General features: G+C 47.2%; 1 protein-coding gene across 1 annotated transcript in view; it reads right to left on the bottom strand.

Moving 5' to 3' along the window:
• LGR4 (leucine rich repeat containing G protein-coupled receptor 4) overlaps positions 1 to 25274 on the bottom strand; it is a 122337-nt gene extending 97063 nt beyond the window's left edge. Inside the window, exon 1 of the mRNA XM_006111507.4 lies at positions 24441 to 25274. Within this exon, the coding sequence (XP_006111569.4) occupies positions 24441 to 24625 (185 nt within the window). The 5' untranslated portion in view covers positions 24626 to 25274. The remainder of the gene's footprint in view (positions 1 to 24440) is intronic.
• Between the last annotated feature and the right edge of the window lie 1212 nt (positions 25275 to 26486).

Genomic DNA, 26486 nt, shown 5'->3' on the forward strand with positions numbered 1-26486 from the left:
GCGACACAGGATTGTGACTCCTGGCCATGTGCATAAAGCAGCAAATGGATTTGCAGCATTGGGTTCTCAAACTACGGTGGAGCAATAGATAGAATGCAGCTCCCTATTCTGACATTGGCTCACCTTACTCCTGAGTACACTGACAAGAAGGGATACTTTGCCAAGTGCTAGCGGATCACTGGTTATGCTTCACTGATATCAGTCTGGGTTAGTTTAGGAAGGTGTAAGACTCCTCTCAAGGCTACAGGACTGTTCAGAAAGCAGGGACATTTTCCACAAAAGGGGATTTACACTGGTGATGAGGAAATAACCAGAGTGATTTTAGAGGACCCAGTCTACCTCTTGCTCCCCTGGCTCATGAAGCCCTGGACTGTCCATGTGAATAGTACCAAGGGCAGGGGGGGAAGGGGAGAAATTTCTCACTATTGTGCAGAATAATTTCGGTGCATTGGAGGCTGCTTTCAGTAGACTGGAAGGTCACTTGCATAGTTTACTCATTAGATTAGACCTCAACGAGAAAAATATCCCAGTGTTACAGTTGCATGTTATGTGCTGCACACTATGTGAGAGGCACAGAAGGAAAAGCTGCCACTAGAGTGGAATGGTAAGGTACAATGGCAGCCAGACTGCAGTGCTACTAGAAGATCCTTATTAGAAGATCCCACAGTGAAGCTGTGTAGTTGAGGGATGTTTTAAAGGGTTATTTTCACAACCAGCCACATTAGCGGCTCTGATATTTGTCTTGTGTAATTTAAATAATGTATTTTTTGGTTTTTACCGGCTGGTAGAAATTCTGTTGTGCCTGCTGCAAATTATAAATATGGCTTGGTCTGTGGCTTTGCCTGACACTATGAACAGAGTGATGCTTGCTATACATCTATAAAGACAGCTAGGTGTTTTCCTGCATGCTAAGAGTTCCAATCTGCAGGGCTCAGTGTGCATTTGTAAGTACCATTTGGTTTCCTGACTGATGCATGCATACGGTAATATTTATTGTAAACTAAAAAAATATTCTACAAAAAAACAACTTAGAGTGCATGAAATCAGGGCAAAAAAATCAAAGTGAAAACAGGTATACCATTTTATACAAAGCTTTCAACAGAACTTAAGGTGAAACTTATAACATTTCTATTGAAAAGTACAGTAAAACTCCAGTTGTCCTGCATCCAGTGGTCCGACACTCCTGCTAGTCCGGCACCACCTGGAACCCAGAAGTGCTGCAGGCAGCCGGACAATTGGAGCTGCTCAGCCCCAGGCTTCCCCGGGTCAGCCACTGGTCAGTTTCAGCAGCGGCTGACTTGGACGCCTGGGGCAGAGCAGCTGGGGTGCTGCCGGGTTGGTCCCATAGCACTGCCCCTCAGTGTAATCACTAAGATTTCAGTGTAATCACTAAGATGTTTAACAATCACCCAGTTACCTAAATAACCGCTTTTTAACATCCTTACTCCACACAAACCCTCACCCAAAACAGTGGGCAGCCTTCACTTGTGACTATAAAAATCAACTCCTGTCAAAGAAGCACTTTTCATTGCCTTTATTTTAAAGGTAAGGCTGCCCCTTCATTTTAACACTGCTTTAATTTCTATGATGGCTATAAGACAATTAACACATTAAAGTAACGAATTTCCATGCCTAGACAGTAGAAAAACAACTTTTTGTACAAGTATTGACGTGAACAAGCTACACAGGGACTATTCAGCTCTGTGTTCTCAGGAATGGACTTTAAGGGTTGCCAAGTTTAATCAGGTATATAGTGGCAGCAATACTTTATATACACATACTCATTGCATATGTATGGAGAGAGAAAAAAATCCCAAATTAATTAATAAGAGATAATCACTGATATTTAATTATTTTAAGCCTATGAAAAAATAAGGGGGAAGAGGTCTGAGGAGGGACAAACGTCCCCAGTCTATAGTAAATAATGTCCCTGTCTGCAAAGAGGGGGGAAATGGTCTTGTGAACAAATGGATAGGGTTTTGGCTCTCTTTTTACATAAAGATTGCTAATTTGAATTAGCTCTCTTTTTCAATGCAAGACCCTAATGGGGACAAGGCACAGCTCGTTTTTAACGCAGGGCAGTAAGTTAACTCAGAAATATATTTTTAAAAAGCCAAGATTCACATGCAATAGCTTAGTGCTGCTTCTTCAAGTTTTCAGAAAAGTAACAAATCTCAAGATTAGTGGTCAAAATTGCAAGATCTGGCAATTCTGGAATGATGTCGATAATGTAGCATGATTAGACCATCCATTCATAGATCGTACAGGAAACAGATACATACTGATGGCCCTTCCCCTCCCCCATAATCATATACAGTACTCAGATCAGTCACTGGTTTTACCCTAGTCTAGAGGTTCAAATGCCACACATTGATTGGTGTGCTATCAAGCAAATTTTGCTAGGCATTACTGACTCAGCCTTCCAACTGTGGAACTTGAAATTAAAAAAACCCCAAACGTATCAATTTTAAGTGATGCACATTAATCTTTTTCATCATAAGGAGAGCATAGTGTAAACCAGGGGTCTCCAATGTGGTGCTCGCGGGCACCATGATGCCTGCTGGGCATTTATGTGCGCCCACCTACTGACTAGGGCTGGCCCGAGCCATTCTTGTGCCCCTGCTCCTGGGCACGTGGCGCATGTGCGGCCCCTGGGCGCGTGGCAGCCCCAAAAGGTTGGGGACCACTGTTGTAAACAAATATTCTGAGGAACCAAATGTAACTATCTTATTTTAAAAAATACAAATAAGCAGATCCCGTAACGCTGGTCGAGCCATGGATGTGTTATTTTAGCACACAGCATTTCCATAGGGCAGATTATAATCCAAAGCAAGAGATCTCAGAAACAACGGATACAGAATTTTGCTGTTTCATGAACAATCAACTTGGCAGTGCTGCACTATGTTCTTCCTGTAACTAGGCAATTCTGGTTAAGATGTTTCATGACTAAGAAAAATTAACAGAACCATACAGAAGAGTTTTGCAAAATAATTTTTCATTGGTAACCAAAGCTTCCAATATTTTTGTTCCTAGCACTGCAGCATATTTGCTATAGATTAATAAACCAAAGCATGGTACAGGTTAACATTCCACATCCATCTCTAATCACACACACACACACACACACACACACACACACACACACACACACACACACACACACACACCCACCCCCGAGTAGGCGTGTTTCAGGCACGGAGGCCTAATGTACTATGTCACAGATAGAAATTATGTTTCCAAGACAGCTTTAGGCAATGCCTTTTTTGGAATTGCTTACTGACCAACAATGTTTCTCCCAACAAGCCAATGTACAAGAGGCTAAAGGACAGTGAAGGTAATTATTGGAAGGAAATCTTTCACAAGGCCAGAAAAAAATAATTAAGCCAGTGAATGCTAAATCACACCATGGAAATTAACAATGAAGTCATTAAGTGTAAATGATGGCAAAATTTATCTACCAAGTTCTTGGACAGAAATTAAGGCAGTAGGTAATCAAACTATAGTTGTTTAAGAAACACAAAAATAAAATTCCTAAACTGCAATTGCTATTCTTTATAAGATGAATATGCTGAAGAATAAGTGGTTAAACTGCATTTTTCAAGTCTAGCTCCAACATAGTTTACTTCTTGCTCATTCGTCTCTATAGATATTCTCTTCCCAATTAAAAATGGATAAAATGTGACCAACGCTTTCCAGCATTTAAAATGCATGTTACGCTTTCAGACCACAATTGAATTTTGAGAGTTATTTTGCTTAATTAAATCCAACACATGAAAATAAATGCAGAGTTCTAATCAACCCCGTCCTCCAATGCCTTGGGCTACCATGTGGAAACACCAAAAGGCACTTGCGTAACTCTGGAAAAATCCTGCAGAACAGCTGAAATAGGAGTCTCTCATTTTAAGTGAGTCAGAATTCTGGTGCAAAGAGGTCTTTAAAAGGTTTAACAATACACTACCCATCGCGAGTAATTAATGGTTATTAAATATCAGAGGGGTAGCCGTGTTAGTCTGAATCTGCAAAAGCGGCGAGGAGTCCTGTGGCACCTTATAGACTAACTGAAGTGTAGGAGCATAAGCTTTCATGGGCAAAGACCCACTTCATCAGATGCATCACATCTGGTTATTGTCACAGTCTCAGATGCTGTTAGCTCCTGTTACCTTACGGATAATTTGTAAATATATATTTTTAAAAAACCCAACAACAAGCAAGCAAAGAAATAGGTGCAAAATGTTCCTAATGTACAAAACAAGAGGAACACATCTCCATATTTCTAGTGTCCTAAGCATTTGATGGGAGTTTCAAGCAAATGGACTACATAAAGTTTTTCATAAGGGCTACGTCTAGACTGGCCCCTAATTCCCGAAGAGGCATGCAAAGCAGGTAAGTCAGAATAGGGAAATCCACGGGGGATTTAAATATCCCCCGTGGGATTTAAATAAACATGTCCGCCGCTTTTTTTCCGGCTTGGGGAAAAGCCGGAAAAAAGCGTCTAGACTGGCGCGATCCTCCGGAATAAAGCCCTTTTCCGGAGGATCTCTTATTCCTACTTTCTGAATGATACATATCTGCAGGTTCTCTTTTAAATAAACTTCTTGCAGGTAGGACTCTCCCCCAGGCCTCCTTCAGGAATAAGAGATCCTCTGGAAAAGGGCTTTATTCCGGAGGATCGTGCCAGTCTAGACGCTTTTTTCCAGCTTTTCCCCAAACCGGGAAAAAAGCGGCGGACATGTTTATTTAAATCCCGCGGGGGATATTTAAATCCCCCGCGGATTTCCCTATTCTGACTTACCTGCTTTGCATGCCTCTTCCAGAATTAGGGGCCAGTCTAGACGTAGCCAAGGAGTATGACCGAAAAACTCACCAAAGTAAATGGCTTTAAATCAAACTTTAGAAGAAGTTATGCAAGAAGTTTATTTAAAAGAGGACCTGCAGATATGTATCATTCAGAAACTGAAAGATTTAAGACTCTTAGCAGAGAAACTATGCAACTGGATAGCACTGCATAAAAGAGTTGGCTAATAGCAACTAAAGACAGAAATATAAACCAGGATCACTAGGCTTACCCTGTACTCAGTGGAGTTCATATTCCATGGGATCTCAAGCATGGTTCTGAATAACTATCAGATAAAGGCAGAAAAATCCTCCACTCACCACAGGATCAAGATTTCCTTCACCACACACACAGGGAAATTTCTACACTGGGAAATTTTTTTGAAATAAATTATTCTGAAATCACTCCCAAAATAACATTTTCAAAATAGCATTTCACATTACAATGCACCATCAAAATAGTGCAGAATTCTATTGAAATAGCACATCCCCACTCATTGGCACCTAAATGAGGGGGAGGGATAGCTCAGTGGTTTGAGCAGTGGCCTGCTAAACCCAGGGTTGTGAACTCAATCCTTGAGGAGGCCATTTAGAGATGCGGAGCAAGTCTCTCAGGGATGGTACTTGGTCCTGCTTTGAGGGCAGGGGATTGGACTCAATGACCTCTCAAGGTCCCTTCCAGCTCTATGAGATAGTATGTTGCCATATACTGTAATGGCATTTAAAGCACTCTGGGGAGGGCATGGGGAGGGCAGTCACTTCCTGTAGCTCCTTCCTGAGGCTAGCTGAGACTGGTGCTTAAAGGGGCTCCTGCCTACAGCTGCATCTCACACATCACCTCTCCCCTGCCTAGCCCCTCGTGGAACAGCAAACTCACACCACACACTCTGGCTGCCCCTTGCAGATGCCACAGGGCTTCCAATGTGGAGCCGGAGCTGCTGCAAAGCAGTGCCAGGCTCTTGGGTCTCCCACTGCGCTCAAGGTGCAGTTTATCCACACTGCCCATATGGTGTTTCAGAACCACAACCACCATTACACTCTAGAAGCTCGCCATGCCGGACAGTTTCCACTCTGCTGGGAACCAGTTTGACTGTGGATCTCCCCATGCCTGAGCCCTACGCATGAAGGTTTGATTTGACTATTTCACTAGGAGGTGGTGAAGCACTGGAATGGGTTCCCTAGCGACGTGGTGGAATCTCCATTCCTGGAGAATTTTCAGTCCTGGCTTGACAAAGCCCTGGCTGGGTTGGTCTAATTGGGGTTGGTCCAGCTTTGGGTGGGGGTTGGAGTCGATGAGCTCCCAAAGTCTCCACCAACTCTATGATTCTATATTTCTACAGGTTAGTCAAGGCCATCAACATCCTGCTGAGGAGGGTCACCACCCTGGGCAACGTGGACACCATCATCACTGGCTTTGCCACCATGGGCTTCCTTAACTGTGTTTGGGGGAGGGAGGGAAGGCACTGACAGTACCCACATCCTCATCCTGGCCCCCAACCACCGTGCCTCCAAGCACATCAATAGGGATGGTACTTGGTTCCTGCCATGAGGGCAGGCGACTGGCACCAAAGCCACCTGTAAGACTCTCCCCCAGGCCTCCCCACATGTGGTTCCTGTATTGCCCCATGTGCCTTTGCTCCCCCACCTTTACCTTCCCCAGCCCTCTCTTCCCACTTTACCCCCCACCCCGAAGACCAAATAATAAAGCCTTTTTCTTTGGAAAAAACAATTTTTATTTTTTATTTGAGGGATAAAGGAGGGACTAGGGAAAGAATCTGGGAGGGGGGTGTAGGGAGTGGAGAAAGCAGAGTTTGAAGGAGGGGGCAGGGACTGGCACCTGCCTTGGTACCTTGTGAGGCTTTGGCTGCCTGGGTGGTCCCACCACCACATTTGCGGGCCCGGGGGGGGGGGAGGAAGGTGAAGAGCTATGAGGAGAAAGCAGGGGGGCAGGTGTGCTTGAAGTTGGGGGGGAAGGAGTGGGAACTTGAGCGGGGGGGGGGGAAGAGGCTGGTGGACTGCTCCAGACAAGTGACCATGCGCTCCATGATAGATGTTATGAAGGAGACCATGGCCTCATGCTGGCATGACAGCTGCTCCCACATGGTCTTCCTCAGCTTGCAGTCAGCCTGGTACTCCTGGCAGTCCTCGTTGAAGCTCCAGCTGAGGGAATGGAAGCAGTCCAAGTGTCTTTGCACCACATCCTTGCAGGTTTGCCTCCACCTATGGATCTCATGGGGTTGAGAAGATGGCACAGCAGGTGGTGGACGTGCCATGTGCGCTGGCCCAGCCGTGAAGACAAGTGACAAGGGCAGTCATCCCAGGAGGCAGTGTACATGAAGCCTAGCCCTCATCTCTGAGCAGACACACCAAGGTCCCTGTTCATACGGTGGTGATGTGCTTTGAGCAAGGCCATCTGCCTAGACAGTGGGCACTATCCTGCAGGGGCACAAACATCCCAGGGAAGCCTTGCTACCCTCACCTCCTGGGGACAAGCAGGCATGGGAAGGTGCTGGCCAGGCCAGGAGCCTGCAGCCAGGAGGGGTCAGAGTGGCTCAGCTTTCTTCCATGTCCCACACATGCCAGGTCCAGCAGAGAGAGAACCTTCAATCCCTGTCCACAGGGAAAGAGGGTGTGTTGGAGGAGGTGTGTGTGAGCAACAGATGCTGCTTTCCGGAGTGTGAGATACTGGGGTCCCCTCCTCTTCCTTCCTTGGCAAGTTCCCACAAAGGGGACTGGTCTCCTCCACATCACCGTGCTTGACTGGGAGTGGATGCTGCCCAAGCGTGTGGGCATGAGCGCGTGCCGTGTGCTTCCATGACCCCAGCCTCCAAAGTGGAGATGTGTTGTGGGAAAGTGTCCTACCACGGATTCCGTGGGACGGGTCTGTGCAGGAACCTTGTGAGAAGGAGTGAGGGGTTCCTGTTGAGAGCGTGATGGAGCAGAGTGCTCCGGACTGGCACTTCATGTGCACTAGGGACGTGAAGGACCAGCTGACTATCCGATAAGCAAATGCTCATCAGATAGCCTGTCGACTAATTGCTTCCTCCCCCGTCTTGCTGTTTCTATCAGAAAGAGGCAGCAAGGGTGAGGAAGATGTTGGGGTACTTCAAAGTGGCAGTGCCACATGGAGCCTGGGGCCAGAACTCAGGCTCCAAACAGCGCTGCTGCTTTAAAACACCATGTGCAGCCCGGGGCCAGCTGGGGTGCCGCCAGACTGCACGCGGCATTTCAAAGTGACAGCACCGTGTGAAGCTTGGGATCAGCTGGGGACTCCCCTATTGATCTCAGGCTCCATGCAGCACTGCCACTTTGAAATGCCAGGAGGAGCCCGACGCCAGGCTACCTGCAGTATTTTCAAAGCAGCAGCGCCATATGGAGCCTGGGGTCAGCAGGGGAATCCCCAGCTGACCCCAAGGGGCACCTCTACCTTTGAAGTGTAGCAACAGCCCTGTTGCTACACTTCAAAGGCAAAGGCATCCTATCGACTAATTGAATAGTCGATGCATTAGTCAATTGCTCTCTGTTTAACATCCCTAACATGCACCCACATGCACAAACTGTTATGAGAGCCCCAGGCCAAGCAAGAAGCACGCAGCCCCTCACTACCCACATGTGTAAAGGGAAAGTTATCAAATTCATCTGAACTGCCTTCCCCAGATTCGTCCAAGCCCTGGGAGACATCCGGGGGGGGGGGGGGGGGGGGAGGGGAAGAGGAGAAAGTGGGGGAGCAGGAGGTGGAACAGGCCCCAGGCAGAAGACAACCTCCTGGCTGGCCGGCACGGTGTCCAGGCTGGCCTGCTCCTCCTCCTCCACAACCCCGCCCTTGTAGAGGCTGATGATGATGGGCGTGTCCTGTCCAGAGTCAATGACGGGGGGGGGGGGGGGTAGAGAAAGGTGACCAGCCCACCTCCCAGGGTGGCATCCAGCTGCTCATAGTAACGGCACATGTGAGGTGCTGCCCCAGAGCGGGAACTTTTCTCCCCAGCCTTTGTGTAGGCCTGCTGGAGTTCTTAGGCTCAACATAGATGCATTACCTGGAGTTCTACAAACCACCCAGAGGCTATGAACACTAATTTTCAGTGACTCCAAACCCGACTTAAAATGCTTGAAAAGTCAGGCTACTAGACACTACTAACCAGGAATTCTGAGCACCACTATTTGTGCTATATTGTCTCCATTTTACCGTTTTTTTTTGGAGGAAGTGGGTGTGAACATGTACATACACTAGCCAGAGCTTTTAAAATAAAACATTTCAAGCAAGAGTAGGTCAAAACAAAATAAATGATTAATGACCTGGATAGCTAAGGGATGTAGTGTCTCCAGTAAACACTCAACACTGTTATTGTGCCAGCAGATTTGCCCTTGGAGCAGACATGACTTTTCTACACCTTACCAGACTCAGCACACTAGTTCTGTAAAATATTAACAGTTTGGTCAATATTAGCCATTTTAAAAAAAGCAAGTGTTAAAATCAATAGCAGTAAGAAAGTATCCAAAGGCAGGAGTGTGCCCAAATCCAAACCACCAGCTGCCACGTTTCAATAGTAGAATCCCACAGTACTGGGGGAAATATCCTTGAGTAAAATGTCTAAGTTCCACTTTCACAAAAGCGGCTTGTCTGAAAACAAGACCCCAGGCAAAATTTTCAAATAGACTACTGTACATGAGCGACTTCTTAAGCTACAAAGCACTACTCTACCAGATTAAAAATAAATTATAATGAGCAATCAAGTCACAGGTTTTTTCCCCTCTCGTTTTCCCCTGAGGAATTTACAAAATCATGATCCACTGGAGTAATTAGCAAGAGCAGCACTGTCAAATGAACGTTCATAAGACATTAAGAGGAAGTGGGCTTTGTACAATTTTAAGAATACCTAATAATTCAATTATAAGGCCTATAAAGGCAGTGAGCTTTACCCTGCAATTTTGAGCACAATGGGAAGTGTGCATGCCGAGAGCCAGCAAGATAAGCCTTGTGCACACATACGTAATTTACGTGTATTGATTTTAGGTTCTCTTCTATATCTGGTTTCTAAGTTCCCTCCAAGTTGCACTGCCATGCAGCATCCTGGTAAGGGCCATGCAGGTACTTAGGATTGTGACAGGGAGAGGTGCCTCTTCACCAAGCCCCAGCACAGCTGCAACTGGAAAAGGAGAATCATCTTTCCCAACCACAGCCCCAGAGCAGCTGGCACCCCAAATCCCTCGTCCCTAGCTCCACTTCAGAGTCTACACCCACAGATGGAGCCTGCAACTCCCTGTATCCTAATCCTTTGTCCTAGCCCTGAGTCCCTTCACACACACTGAACCTCTCGCCCCATCCCTGCCATACATTACCTTTAAATCGGTACATATAACAAAATTCATTCCATACATGCATAGGAAAAATTAGAGGAAACATTGGAAGAGACCCTCACTATCATTCAGTGCGAGCACTGGAAGAAGTTACAGAATTGTTCACCTCCGGAGATGTAAAATCTTATTTAACTGGCTAACCAGCCAAAACATAGTTTAATTGGTTAACTGATTAAAAGTGGGGTGCCCCCCCCCCCCCGCTTGCCGCAGGGCTGGAGCGGCCATTTGCTCCTTCCCATCCCCACCCCAGGCAGAGCCTGCTTTGGCACCCTTACCCACCGCAGTCGGGACATTAAAGCAGCCCCTACTCAGGCAGGGGCTGCTCCAGCCCCCACTAGTTGAACAGCCACATCCTATTCTCCACATGATTTATTGTGCACTGTTTTAATAAAAGCTTCTAGTAACAGACTTCCAACACTTCTCTTGACACCTTTTATGTCCACTATTCAAAAGATTATACAACTGGGAAATTCTTCCCAATATCCAGCCCCCATTTTCTCCATTCTTGCTTTTAAGTGCACGTATGCTCATCATCCAAAGGAACTACCTACAGAACACGTATAACAGAACAAGACACTATCTTTAAAGTTGTGAGGCCTAGTTATCGTTGCCTTATAAACTCGTCAAAGGGAGTTCCTAGCAGGGCCGGCTCTAGGCACCAGCAAACCAAGCACGTGCTTGGGGTGGGGCATTTCCAGGGGCGGCATCCCAGCAAGCCTTACCACCCAACGCAGAAGGGGCTAGAAAGAAAGTTGATGAGTTGGAAAGAAAGTCTGCTGCAGCATGCCCGGCCGTGTGAGGGATGCTGCTGTCCTGGTGAGTACCAGCTCCCGCCCCTAGCCGCAGCTCCAGGAAGCCGCTTCACAGCGTGCTGTGGGGCTGGAGGGAGCCACAGCTGCACTGGGGCTGGATGCACCAGCTTTCTAGATCGCCCGGCTGCAGCATGGGGTTTGGCCGCAGCGGCAGTGCTGGGGTAGTGCTCCTATTTCTTCCAGTGGGGCCGTGCGGCCGCTCGGGGAAGTCTCTCACCACCCCTGGGGGAGGCAGGGCGGGGGAGGCAGGGGCACTGGCAGTGGGCTGGGTGGGAAAGGGGCGCGCTTGCAGGCAGCATGTTCCACACTGCAAACTTCCCTCGAGCCAAAGTGCTGCTTCTGAGGAAGTTTGTGGGGGTGTGCTCCGCCTATCAGGCTGGCTCCGGAGTGCACACCCCCACCAGCCGCACTCCATCTTTTGCTCAGACTCTGATGACTGTCCACGTGTTGCCAGAGGAGCGGGGGGGTTGGCGCCGTGCCACTTTCACCCCCTCCCCCACGGCGCTCCGACGTTTCCGCACATGCTGTGGGGAAGGGACACGAGGGTTTGGTGGGGAGAGGGAAAGGAGATGGAGTTCGTTCAGTGGGAGGAGGTGGGAGAGGGGAGTGGACTGGGTCCGGCCGGGGGCGTGGGTGCGGGGGTTTCAGGCAATGAACATGAACTCGAAAGGTGTGAAATTAAAATATACCACCAAAGCAAATTACACTGAATTAGCTTCACCTTGAAGAGAAGCCACTTCACAGGACATCTTGATGCGTCACCCCCTCCAGTTATACTTGGAAAGAGTTCAAAGTTCTGCAAGGGACGCATTCCAGAGGGTGCAGTCTCTGGCCTTGAAGGGGTAGCAACCTGGGTAGGGCGAGGGAGGAGGGAAACTAGCAGGGATTTCTGTAGGATGCAGTTCAGGCAGGAAATTCCAACTTTCCTGAGAACATGTTTGTCTGTGAAGCTCACAGCTCATTCAACTTCTAAGGCAAAGCTCAACTCAGTGAGTTCAAGGGTCCATATTTTGGCAGCTCCGATTAATAGGACTATAGGCCCTTTCCTGGTCCAATTTTAGGCTTTTGCTAACCAGAAACTGATATAGGATTCTAGATCTTCAATCTTGTAACCTGGGAAACGGGATAGCTTCTTCACAATTTCTGGGTGTAGGAAAGGAATAGATAAAGGATCAGTCTGAATCTTGCCTCACCTAAAAAGGATCTAGAGAAGGGGGACTGGAAGCAGTAGTCCAAATGGGATTCGTTTTGAGATGCAAGCATTGGTCTGCACCCACAAACTGCAGATTAAATATGGTCTTCACTTTCACAATTGGACTGTTCATCCCCAATGTTGAGCCAGTATATAGAAAATTAGTAGAACTACTTCCATAGTAGGAATTACTTTTAAATTCTATTTAAAACACTATTTCAAATAGTACTGGATGCACTAACAACATGGAAGAAGTTAGGGGAACAGATGAGAGGTAAGTTTCCTGAATCCCCGCTTAACTATTTGACATAATCCAGTGGCAAGTGTTTCCTTCATTTCTCCCCCAGTCTGACAATGGCTTTTCTTTCCCTTTGGCAATGAAACATCAGTGTTGTCTTGTTTTCTTTCTACACTCCTGATGACTGAACAGTAACCCACTGGCTAGAGTGGAATGCAATAGCAGATTCTCACTTTGTTACCAGACAAGAGAAACTTTAGAGTCAATACAGTGCGGTGTTTGGTTCAGATGACAGGGAACAATTGACCCCATTTTGTGGCTTGAAAAGAGATGTAATGAATGCAACGAGAAATAGCCCCCATGACTTCTTCCAGTGGGAATCACGCATCTGTGTTCATATCTTGTGTATCTGCCAAGCAAACACTGACAGCTAGAGTGTCCAAATACTTCAGGAAAATTGTCACTTAGTATCATATGTGGTTAAAATGTAATGCAACCATGGAGCAGTCTGCTGCTCCTTTCCATTATTAATACTGAATTTCTGAAATAGATTTGTTCTACATCTGGGATTCTATTCCCAAAGCAACACACAGTGTCATGTGAAATAACAGGACTTTGGTAAAAGCACTTTGATTACTAACAGTAAACCTCTTTGTGGTTAGCGTACCAATTTACCATGAAGTTTGAAGCTTGTAGCCCTTTGCCCTTACAGCCCCACACCCTGTTTGCAAAGGCAGCACTGAAATATTCCATATGTTTTCTGTGTCAGCAACATGGCTATCGAAAGCAGGGCCACATTAGTCTCCCTGCTGTGGGACTGGGTCATGCTATTCATGTGTAACCATGCAGATGTCAAGAAAGTAATGGGAACATTCTTCAACAAAAACATTTTCAAAGAACGAAGTTATAGCACAACTCCATTTGTAGCATTATTCAGTTAAGCTAAATTAAAGGTGAGCAGCTCAGAGGTCAGATGGTATCTTATGATTCAATGCCAACCGTGTATCATTTAGAAGTCAAATGCAATTTCTTGAAGTTTTATGAAGAGATCTTCAACAGGCTTGTTGTTTTGCCATGATTAGGTTATTCAAATTTTAAAATAAGCTGTTTTAAGTTTTAAAAAGGAAAGGTTAGCTTCACAGCCAGGGAAACAGTGTAGAGCCATTTCATCATTTAGGGCCTGATCCTTCAAGGCACTACATACTCCCAGAAGGTGCTCAGCATCTGCAAACTCCCCTTGGAGCTAGTCTTCATGAGGAAAAAATAAGTTGATTATTTATTTATTTTAAGACAACCACATCCTTTTTCTCAACAAAAACCCACAATTCTATTATGGATAGTGCCCTGTGCCTCCCAAGTGGCAGCCAGCACTATGCCTGTTTGGGTCTTTATGGCATGAGCCTTCCTGTACATTTGTACATGCAATATGCTGGAACCAGTTACTAATTTTAAAAGGTAATAGGACTTGATCCTATTTTCATACACTATGTAAAAGTACCTAGTATTTTAGATCACAACTCAGATGATGCAGAAGAGTGGTTTCAAAGTGGAAATTAACCTTCACAATGCAGATTCTCAAAATCGACAAATGACAGGAGATTGCAGAATCTACTAGTTCTCAGCAGATGTAATTATTAATGTCGTTGTCACTGATTTCCATCCTTATCAAAACACTCCCTGAAAAGCTTAGTTTTTCCTCAGTCATTTCTCCAACTTGGGGGGGGGGGGTTAAGCTCCCCATCACACCCCTTTTCCTCCTAGGGATGCCAAGTTGTGCTCAGTACCAAATGCTGCATGAACTGGCTTGTATTGTCTAAAAGGGGGAGGAGTTAATAGACTGGTTTCATTTTAAAAGCTCAACTGACTTGATATGGGTTTTACTAAGCCCCGGGACACCACATATAAAACAACAACACAAGAAAAAAGACTTCTCTATAATTCCCAGTGGACAAATGCAAAATACCAGTTATATGAGGTTGACAAACATATCAAATTATACTTTTGCTTTTAAAAACTCTGTCTTCCACAGATATTCCAGCCAATTGGAGACAAATGTTAACACCAACACCTGTTCAGAAACAATTCCCTTTTGTTTTTTAAAACATATGTTATAATATTGATATTGCATAGTATATAATGTTGCCAGTAATTTGCACAAAAGACCCTTACCACGCAATAAGGGAAATTGATGATGAGCTACACAAACACACACAAAGTATCGTCACACGCATACAGTAAAACTGAAATACAGAAACAATTTTCTTCTTCCAATTTTTCAGTTGTAGTAATCAGTGTTAACAATCAAATGTAAAATCATTGAAATTTGGTCATGTCTGAGATGGAAGTCAATGGGAGTAAAAGTAGTTCAGTACCTCTGAAAATCAAGTCCTTTCTTTTGCTGAGCAAACTATGTGCCATCTCAGCATTATTCTCGCTAGGCACTGATGTCTGCAGTGAACTACATACAGTACAGAGCCATCCTTCCCCATGTACAGAATATGCAGTCGCATAGGGCACCCGAAAATATGTGGCACTACGGGGGTCTTAATCTCAACCACCTGTCTTTCTTACTCCTGTTCTATAGCTCAGCTTCCTCCAGAGAGGATCCTGTTAACTTAAAGGGAAAAAGCCTGCCAGACCTATTAGCAGACCTCAAACCTGTGAAAGAGCTTGTACTGGTCTCTGCCTGGAGGGAGGCCAAGTTGCCTCACTACACAGTGTTCAGACCAGTCAGCAGGCCTGTAGAGCCCTGCTTTAGGGCCAGCCTGCCATAGTCTAGGCCGGGGTTCCAACCGACCGCCTGGCTAAATAGTAGACCAAGTGCCCTGGCCCTAGCTCAGGGCGAAGCAATCAAAAGTTTTGGAGCTCAGGCCAATGCTCTGGCCAAGCAGCAATTCACCGGCCAAGCCCTTGCTCAGAGCAGGACTGCAAACAGTTTAAGGGCAGCGGTACCCAACTGCTGGGCCACAGACCCCTGCCCGCTGGGTCGCAGCATACTGCCACGCCATGCCTCCAGCTGGGCTCTCCTGGGGAGCACAGCAGTGTTCCCTCTAAGATGCACGCCTGCATGGCACGCACCAAGAATGTGAGGCCCACCTGGCTACTCAGTTGCTCTGGGGCAAGGCCACATGGCGAGCAGCTGCCCCCTCCCAGGGCAGGGCAGCCACCACATGGCCCTGGACCTAGTGTCAGCCCTTCCCCAGCACTGGAGCTGTGGGCTGTACAGCAGGCAGCAGCTGCTCGGATGGCCCTTGCTGAGAGCTGGAGCTGCGGGAAGTGCGGTGAGGGGGTCACGTTGGCGGGTGGGGCGGAGTGCGCTGCACGGCAGCCTGAGGCCCATGTGCTGCCGTAGGACGAACCTCCAGCCCGAGGAGGCTGAAGCTGCATTGCCTGCCCTGCACACACTGAGCACAGATCCCAGCCCTGCCAGGCCACACCAGGAAGGGTGAGAGCAGTTCCTGTCCGCATCCTGCCCTGACCAGCAGGGGAGCCCAGAAGCCACTGGGTCCGACACAGGCCCGGAGTCTGGTGGCACATTTCTCCCATGCAGCACCGCTGCCAGGGGTAACAGCTAAGTAAACACCGAGCCATTAACCCCTGTGCACCTGCCCCCATGCACTGGGACCTGCCAGTTTCCACTCAGTCCCCTCATGGGTCACTCCAAGAAACTTCCTTCCCCTCTCCCAGCTCTCTCTGCCTGGCTCTCCGGCTGCTGAATTGTGGGTTGTCCTAAGGAGTGGGGGACTCTAAGAGGCAGGGGACTGACACTGGGGCATCTGGGTGGGGAGGTGTCACTGGGAGGCTCTGGAGATGGGGCTAATATTGGAGGCTGGCATGGGAGGTATTGGGGGGGTTGGGTGTAGTGGGGTTCCAGAACCAAGACGTGCCATGGGGGGTCTCACAGTGGGGGGCTCTAAGCCTTAAAGGGTGGGGGGCTGGCAGAGTTGAAGCTGGCTGTTTGTGGCAGCTCTCAGGGGGAAGGAAGGAGATCGGGGCTTTTTGTGGACCAGTAATATTTTATTTGCATATTCGTTATTTAAAAAATGAATATGCAAATAAAATGTTACCAGCCTACCAAAAGTTTCAGTGTGGGTTTGCTGGTCCATGATATAAAAAAGATTGGGAACCACTGGTTTAAGGGCTCAGGCCTGGCAGCAGTTTGGGGACCTGGCTCTTGTTCAGGGCAAGACAACAAAACAGTTAAAGGCTCAGGCCTGTCTCTAGGCTGAGCAGAAGTTTATATGCCCAGGCCTGGGCAGCAAACAGTACAACCAGTGGAACAAGGATAGTTTTCCAATGAAAGAGGTGGAAGCGGTGTTGCATGAGTTATTTAAAACTAGGCAAGACAGCATGAGGGAGCAATATATGATAGAGAGCAATCCTGTGCTGGCAAGAGGTACAGATTAGATAACCTGGTTGTACTGTCTTCAGGCAGACTGGGGGTTGGGTCTCCTTGATTTGGCAGAGAACCGTCAAGTGCAGGGGTTTTTCCCGCAACAGAAGGAACCTGCCACTTAAGGTGAGGGGTGGCAGAGGAGATGCAGGACCAAAGCCCCAACAGCAGCAGCGTGGGCTAACACTGGGTCAGCGGGGATCCTGACTGCAACACACAGCCCAGTTCACCGCCTTTCCCTCAGGCAGCAATGGGTCACCTATCCCTGGCCGTTCCCCGGTTCCCCCTGTGGGCCTGCCTGGCTTAGTCTCTGCTCCTTGGGGGTCCACCAGGGATGACAGTGCTGCCAGAGTGTCCATTGGGTCAGGGTCACAGTAGTCTGGGCGGCCCAACCCCATCTTCTGGGCACAGCAGTGGCTCTGGCAGCCCCATCCAGTTCTCCTTTCTAGAGCAGTATGGTTGAGTCTTCCTCCTTGGGAGCTTGAGCGGAGCATGTGGCTTGGCCACAACTGAGCTCTTGGCTCCCACTTTTATACTTGCGGCCCTGCCTTTCTGTTTCCTGTGGGTGGAGCTGGGTTGTTCTGGCCCTGCCTACCTGGGGGTCTTGGAGTCCTTCCCCTTCTGGGTCAGAGGGAGGCCAAGATGCTCACTACAGAGCCGTTCACATGATAAAGAAGCCATGTAACAGGTGTGCACCAACCCCAGGTATACAGGCAGTCCCCGAGTTACGCGGATCCGACTTATGTCGGATCCGCAGTTACGAACGGGGCCCGTCTCCCTGGTCTCCAGCAGACCAGGGAGAGGAAGCAAAGCGGCGGAGCATGCAGGCAGTGGACAGTCCAGACGCGTCTGGGCTGTCGCTGCCCGCGTGCTCCTTGGCTTTGCTCTGCTTTGCTCCCCGTCTCCCTGGTCTGCAGGCCAGGGAAAAGGGGAGCAAAGTAGAGCAAAGCCGCTGCCTGCGTGTTCCGCGGCTTTGTTCCCCGTCCCCCTAGTCTGCAGACCAGGAAGACGGGGAGCAAAGCAGAGCAAAGCCGCGGAGCCCGAGGGCAGCAGGACAGCCACGGCATGTCTGGGCTGTCCCGCTGCCCCCGTGCTCCGCGGCTTTGCTCCGGACGCCTGTGGTACAGCAGCTGGGGCGCTGCCGGTTGGTCCCGTAGCGCCGCTCTGGGCGCCACTGGACCAACCCGGTAGCACCCCAGCTGCTCTGCCCCAGGCGTCCTGATTCAGCCACTGCTGGTCAGAAAGAATAGAAAAGAATAGAAAGACCATCTGATACTCTACCATTCCCTCTTTCTACACAGCCCTTTCAGGGACAGTGATGAAGAGAAAAATATTTCTGCTATTCTAACCCTCCTCCAGACTCTTTCAGGTTCTTCATCTTGTCTATGAATAAATCCAACAGCCCAGCTTTTCCAAAGAGCAGTGGCATAAAATGGACATATTTTTGACAGTTTCACCTGCCCCGAGTTCAGAAGACAAAGTGAAAATTAATCAGTCTCTAATTTCACTCTGTTGAGTCTTTGGCAAACAACAGGTAGGAGCAAGGCACTAGAGCAGTCTACAAAACCTCCACCATACAAATACTGCACCAACTTACATTTGCTAAGGTGCTTGGTCCTACTATGAGGGCAGGGGACTGGACCTGATGATCTCTCAAGGTCCCTTCCAGTTTTATGAATCTATGATTCTAAAATAGAAGTCTTAACTAATGAAGGCTAGATACTCACAGCCTAATTTCCCATGGGACTAAGAAGCCAGTAGCTCCCCTTCATGTTACTCGTTAACTTTCTCTGTGTACATTTAAAAAATAAAAATAGGAAAAAGTGTCTCATGAATTTTTTGCAGGCCTGAATTGACACCTGCTGGGTTTTTCAATTGAAAGACATATTTACTAGTAAAACCTATCAAGGGTTAAATGGAGTGATTTATCAGTGCACACTTGTTTTAAACTAACATGCTGAAATTTTTCACACAGCAAACTGATTTCCATGCTCCCTGAAGTCACAGTAATGAGCTCAAGGTGCAAAAATAAGAGTCAAGTTCCTGACAAATTAGACGCTGTGGTAGGGCACTGATTCTTGCAGGGCAGTGGGCGAGGAGGAAGAGGGAGGGAGTGGAGACTTACAAGCTGACAATTACACATTTTACATACTTATTCCTTAACACCTAAAAACCATCAAAAGTCTCTACCGTCTCATATAATATCCATGACTTCATATTTCTTACAGAAGAAAGAAGACTATCAGATTAAAAAAAAAACAAAAACCCAGACATACTTTAAAAGGCCCCAAGTTTGCAACCAGATCAGCATGAGACACCTTCCCTGAAGTTAGTTTCGGCTTCCCACAGCTGCAAGGATCTGTTCATCTGGATCCAGCTGCAGGATCTGGGTTGATGTATCCACTTCAGCATTGTTACCTAGTCCAGACTCATGAAGAGTCTTACACTCTGCATGGATGTTGAGCTCCATGGTATCAGATCAAGATGCAGAGTCAGGGCCTAGAACATTCAGACTGGTTTTTCTTTTGTTTCATTTTTAAAGAATCCTTTCAACTCCTCATCATTCATGCAATTTGTTAATGAACAACGAAAAATATATTAGTCATTTCATTTCACTCTTGGTTCTCATCCATTAACCCAAAGCTAAAATGCTGAAGGTGGGGAGATGAAAATATTTCTAAAGCAAAACAACACTTTTTGTTGTCAAAATTATTTGTTATAAGTGTGTGGCCTGTCTTTTTTTTTTTTTTTTTTTTTTTAAATAAAGCCTTCAAAAAGACAACAACTTCCAGAAACTGCCCTTTTGAAGGAAAAAAAAATTAGTCTAATGCCAGGTGGACAATGACAATTTTTGATGGAGGGCCACTGCAAGACTTTGGAAAGTGGTCAAGGGCTGCATATTTCTGTGGAGGGGGTGCAGGGTCTAGGACAGAGGCTGGGTGCAGAAGGGCGCATGGGGTAAGGGACTGGGGTGCAGGAGAAGGTGTGAGGTCTGAGAGGGAGTTGGGGTAAAGGAGGGGGTTGTGACCTGGGTCAGGGGATCAGGATGTAGAGTCATGGAGGGAGTGTGGGTGCAGAAGAGGATTCTGGCCTGCAAATGGGTACAGGAGGGAATACAGGGTCTGGGAGGGAATTGTGACCTGGGGCAGGGAGGTGCAGAGGGCTTGGATGGTGACCTGGGGTAGTTGGGGTGCAGAAGGGTAGGGGTGCCAGAGGCAGGTTTTGGCTGGGAGGTGCTTACCTAAGCATCTCCCAGGCAGCAGCCCTGCAGCACCCTCAAGGCACACTGGACTCCCTGTCTGCTGCAGCCTCAGACCACTTAAAACTGCAAGCTGCTCCCTCCATGTAAGACTCAGCCCCTGTCCGGCAGGCCAATCTCGCAGCTCCTATTGGCTGGCTGTTTCTGGCCTATAGGAGCTGAGAGATTGGCTAAGGTGAGTTCCTGGTGGCCAGTTGTTTCCAATAGGGCTGGGGGTGTGGAGGTCACCCGAAGCCTCCCTCTCCCTCCACAGTAGAGAGTCTCACAGAGCAGGCCTGCGATTAAAACAGTGGCTGCTGCGTGACTGAGGTTCTTCGTAGGGGAGTCCGTGGGTCAGATCAAATGGCTTGATGGGCCGGATCCAGCCCATGAGAGGTCCCTCGCCCACCCCTGGTCTAATACAGGACTAAAGGAGGGCTTTATCGCTTATGGTATACGGCACAGGCAAGTTAAACACCACCCAACTGCAAAACCTTCAAACCTCTAACGAGATGAAGCTTCTCTCTCTCTCTCAAAGGAAATTTGTAATTATGCTAATTTCTCCAGACTGATGGTCATGCCCAGCCATTCGGCTTTTTCAGCATATTCTCCATTAGACCGTGTTCACTGCACCTCAGCAGGCTTCTCACCATACCAATGCTCCTTAATGTTACAAAGCAGAACTAGCCCTCTTGTACCAGATTCAGGTGCAGCTGATAAAATCTTTTCTGAGATTAGTTCAAGAATATTATAAATCTCTAAGAATTAATTAACTCCTTACAAGTGCAAAGACATCAAATAGCTAGACCTTGCTCATTTTAAAAGAATGGATTATGTGCTCTGTAGAAAACAGTTTTAGCCATTTAATCCAATTTGAGCAAGTAGCAAAAAATTTGTTTGGAAAAGTTCTTGAAAAGTAGGGGGAAGGGAATACTTGAAATTTGAAGCTTTCTAAATGCTTCAGCGAATCTTCAAACAAAATACTGTGTGTCCTAATACTCATTACCAAGAACAAGGGTTATATTTAAGGATAGGTAATATGCAGGGAAGGTAAGGAAGTCAGAGGGTGGGTTCCAGTGGTTTAATGGATATGGCATCAGTCTGTGGAGTCAGGAATTGTGTGTTCGAGTCTGGGGTTGTGGGTTTGAGTTCCCCCGACCTGCTCCAGGAAAGAGCTGGACAGCTTGCCCAATGCTGGGAGTGGAAGCAGTGGGGCAGAGCAGCCTCTATCTGTGGGGAGCGCAGACCCCTCACAGATAGGGTCTGCCAATCCCACCCTGCAGGTGAAGGATACAGTCATTGTTTGTCTAGAGAGATTATTTTCTTCAAGCTTGGGTAAACAAGGCAGCAGCACATCATCATGGCAGTTTTTTGGACAAAACAAAAAAGAAAAAACTTAATGTTGTTTCTAAATGAAAACCGTAGAACTTGTAGAATATCAGGCTCAGTCGATGCTTACTGAATATGCTGAATTTTCTCTGACCTATAGAACTATTATTCTGTCTTTTCCCCATATCCAAAACTTGGGAATGGCAGTGCTCCAAAATGGAAATTTGAATGCAAAGTTTCAAAAAACAGCCGTGAGAAGGGGAGTTACAGCATGGAACTATCTTGCAAGTTGCTGGACACACCTCCACAATCTGAGGCCATGTATCTCCACCCCTAGTTTGCACAGTAACTCAGTAGCAGAGTAAGATCGCAGCCCTCCTAAATTCCAGCCCCCTACTCAAATCAAAGAGTGAGCCAGAGCCCAACATTACACAGTAGGACTTTGTGGTCTTACTGTACAATACGCCTGAGTGCAAAGTAATATTTATTCAATGAAATATGCAACTTCCAGCTAAGTAACAAGTAAAAGACTTATAAAATCTAAGGCTCAGTTAACCACTCTACACCACCCAAAATAAATATCTGCAAACCTGATACACAAGAGAAATGGGACATGTTTTGCTAAGGTACAACTGTTGAACTAGTACTAGGAAAATCCTTATAATGCATACCAAGAACCCCTTTGTATAGCCATGAATAAGAAAGTAAATGAAACACACACACACACACACACAAAAAGACAATTTCATCCCAAAGTGTATTCTGCTCATTTCCTCTGACAAATATATTTCAGTATAGTACACATCAGACTCATCTGAGAAAGTGGGTTTTTCCCCCACGAAAGCTCATGATACTGTATATATTTTGTTAATCTCTAAGATGCTACTCTGAGGACTACTCTTTTTTAAAAAGTTTCAGACAGGTAGCCATGTTAGTCTGTGACTTTTAAATAGTTCAATAGTGATTTATGAGTCCTCATAATTTACTATAATATGCATTACCACATTTTGCAACAGTAGTGAAGCTTTAGTAATACAAAACCTCACTACAGCTCTCTGCTATTAAATCTTTGCTGAGAAGTAGGGTGAGAGTGACATGCAGTATTGTGAAACTTAACAGGTTTGTGGATTAGCGAAACTCTACCATATTGAAAGCTATAAATCCCTCTTCAGCCATCTCACTACATAAGGAAAATGTTCATTTTTCAATTAAAAGTCAATGAAACTGAATATTTAACACAAATATCAACTGGCTATTCTTGCCTATTGTGCCAACTTTCAAAATGACAACTTGAAAGTTTGGTTAGTCAGTTTCCTTTTGTAGTAATTGACGAGACTATTAACAAAAGGTAAATAAAGTATTTTTGGGGGTAAAAGTTCTCATTCCATGTTTAGACAACATTTTGTACAAATTAAGGTTTAGTGTGCTTAATCAACAACATCTGCCTACACTGTGGACAAGACATGATATTTTGGCAGACAAATGGCTAGAGTTGTTTATGGATGAACTATCTAATTTACCCTCCAGAAAAAAAGAAAAAGAAGAAAACCTTAAAACTTTTGCTGGAAGCAGCACTTCGAATTAACTTCCTACCTAATAAAATAAACTCTGAATTAATATGAGGATGTCACAAAGAATTAAAGAAGGTCATGTTGTTACCTACTATATTTACCCCTAACTGTATTTATATAGGTTTAACATTTACCTATTTTCAGATTTTTTTCTCTCATTTTTATGCACACCATCTAATCCTTCTTATCTTTGCAAACCTAAACAAAAATTAGCATTAACTCTTAAACTACTCTGCTCCTTTGAGCCACACTGTATCACTACATAATTCCATTTTCAAATTAATAATTGATGTTTTTCCTCTCACCTCTAGTCTTCACATCTGGGCATAATCTTGACATGCCAAAACAGTACTTCATTGCCTAAAGTCTCTATGTCAGTTATAGTTTCTTTATTTCAGTTTAGATCTTGCAAAGGCAATTTAAAGTAAGTTAACCTGCTTCGGAATTTCCAATTGGGAAAAACATCTCCTGCACTTGATTGATACCAACAGACTTGTAGATTTTTACAACATTTTTTCAGAAAATCCTTCTGCAAGCCCAAACATTTACAACCCATACATTCAACAGGAACACCACAGATGCTTAGGCCCAACACACTTTAGACAGAGTTCCTAAGAAAAAAAATATTAAATGTACATAGTATTGCTTATTTTTTAAGATACTGTGGTCTATTCATAAGGCTTTGCTTGACAGACAGAAGGGTCAGAGTTTGCTGTATTGAGATTTTAGAGCCAGCAAAATCGAGATATTTGCTCAGTTACCGCATCTGGATTTTTTATTTTTTTATTTTTTTTACTGACACTGCTTGAATCCAGGTGTTTCCTCACTCAGCATGCCCAAATTTAGCAGTTCAAAAATACTGTCTTATTGATTCTGCCTTGACCTTTCCAGTTGATGGTCTTTGCTAGTTGATTGGGAATATACATGCACCAACCAGCACAGTCAGGGGTTGGTTTGTTTCACACCCAATAAAAAAAGGTGCCAACTTTTACCCAGATATGCAGATCCTTGGACTCGAGATACTAAAGGCCTGCAGGAGGGGGACAAGGAAACAGTACAGGACAAGGGGGCCATTTCTCTAGGGAAGGGGCTCTATTAAAACAAGACCCAACATCTCCTCTACCCTTCCTCCATCGGGGCCAGGGGTAATAAGGCAAAGGTCACCCTTGTACCCACCGGACTTATCAAATGGGATGCAAAGCTGGGGGTATAAAAACCACCCGAAAAAAGACTAGCGGAAGGGCGAGCTGGGGGAAAAAAAACCCCACGCCTTTCACACACACACCCCTTCTCCCCCGCGCGCACACAATTCCCGAGTCTGTTTTGGAAAGCACTTGGCATTAACCTAGCTCAGTCCCAAGTGCCCAGGGCGGTGTCCGGATCCAACCCCACTAACAGGTAGGGCAGGTACCTGTCCACGCCGCGCCGCGCACACCCCCACCCATCCGGGAAACCTGTCTGCGGCGCCCCCGCACTTACAGGGCGTGGGTGAAGGCGCTGAGTCCCTCGGGCACGGCGGTCAGCCCCCTCCCGGAACAGTCGACTCCGCCGTCCCCGTCGCAGCTGCAGGACGCCGGGCAAGGAGGGGGGGAGGCTCCGCGGCTGGGCCCCGCCGAGCTCCCGAAGCCCCAGGCGAAGAAGCCGAGCAGGGCCAGGCACCGCATCGCGAGCCCCCTGGCGCGCACGGCGCGGGCCCCTCCGGTGCGTGCAGGGAGCCCGGCTGCAGGCAGCGGCGGGGCTGGGTGCTCCGGGCCGGTCCCTTTGCCGAACGAGTCCTTCCCCCGGCCGCCGCAAGACGCCTCCCGGGCTGCCCTGGCCCCGGGCTCAGTCCTGGCTCCCTTCCCCGCCGCCGGGCCCCGCGCAAGCGGCACCTCTGGCCGGCCGGCTCGCCCGCTCCGGCTTCTGCTCAGCGGCGTGCGCAGGCGGGCAGCGCCTCGGCCTCTCTGCCGCCTGCCTCCCGCTCCATGGACGGGCCGCCGCTCCCGTCCCTCTCCGGGGCGCGTCTCAAGCCAGCAGGCACCGTGCGCCGGGCTTGGCCGCTGCCATTGCGCGCTCCCTGGTGGGGCTGCCGCCGGGGCTAAGAAGCGAGCCCCGCAGCCATTCTCGCGCCCGCCCGTCCGCTCCGCTCCCTCGCAGCCTCCCGTCCCCTTCTAGGGCTGCCCGGCGCCCGGCCCCGGCTCCTATGCAAATCCGCGAGGTGTGTCTGCTGAGGGCGAAGCCGGCGCTGCCATTGGCGCAGGAGCGGCCTGGGGTTGATGCATATGCAAAGCGCAGCCCCAGGCCGCAGCCAACGGGCGAAGGGCGCCGTGGCCTCTTTGGGAAGCGGAGCGCTTGGTGGGCGTTACCCCGACAGATGAGTGACAGGGCGGGGCTGCCCGTGGAATCCCTGAGCGGGCGCGTCGCGGTGGCGCGCACGCCGGCAGAGGTGAGGGAGGAAGGACTGGAAGGTGCAAGGTGCTAGTCAGCAGCAGTGACCCCATAGAAACGCGATTCACCTTGGCTGTGTCTACACTGGCATGAATTTCCGGAAATGCTTAACACGGAAGACTATTCCGTTTTCAGTTTTTCCAGAAAAGGAGCATCTACATTGGCAGGCTGCTTTTCCGGAAAAGCGTCTGTGGCCAATGTAGACGCGCTTTTCCGGAAAAGAGCCATTTTCGCGATCGGGGCTTTTTTCCGGAAAAGACTACTGGGCTGTCTACACTGGCCCTTTTCCAGAACAGTGTTCCGGAATAAGGACTTATGCCCGAGCAAGAGCAGAATAGTTTTTCTGGAATAGCGGCTGATTTTGTACAGTAGAGCATTGTTGCTTTTCTGGAAATTCAAGGGCCAGTGTAGAGAGCTCACAGCTTATTCCGGAAAAGCGGCTGATTTTCCAGAATAAGTGGCCCAGTGTAGACACAGCCCTTGTGTATGGCAAAGAGACGCTTTCAAAGCCGTAGTTTACAATGTGTCTCCATTGCCTCCCTGGCACGGCTACTCAAATCAGAAAACCAAAAATGTGGCTTTTGTAAAAATCTGATTGTTTCAATTTTTGTTAGTTTAAAAACATGCATCAGCTCTGAGCCAACTGAAGCCCAACCCTCCAAATACTTACTTACCTCTTTAATAGTGATCAAAATGTAGCCATGTTAGTCTGGTGTAGCTGAAACAAAAAACAGGACTATGTAGCACTTTAAAGACTAACAAGATGGTTTATTAGGTGATAAGAAATATAATTTATGCTATCATGTGCCAAAAGTGTCCATCTGCTATGTACATTGGACAAACGTCTCAGACACTTCGCCAAAGAATCAATGCCCACAAAACAGATATTAGAAAGAATCACAAAGAAAAAACAGTTTCTTGCCATTTCAACCAGAAAGGACATTGTCTCAACAACTTGATTACCTGCATCCTGCTTCAAAGACCTTTTAAGACTACACTTGAAAGAGAATCCTCTGAACTGTCATTTATGCTTAAATTTGACACTTTACACCTAAGCTTAAATAAAGACATCAATTATCTTACCCATTACAAAGATAG

The sequence above is a fragment of the Pelodiscus sinensis genome, chromosome 5 (genome assembly GCF_052426305.1).
Source record: "Pelodiscus sinensis isolate ZL-2025 chromosome 5, ASM5242630v1, whole genome shotgun sequence".
NCBI classification, from domain to species: Eukaryota; Metazoa; Chordata; order Testudines; family Trionychidae; genus Pelodiscus; species Pelodiscus sinensis.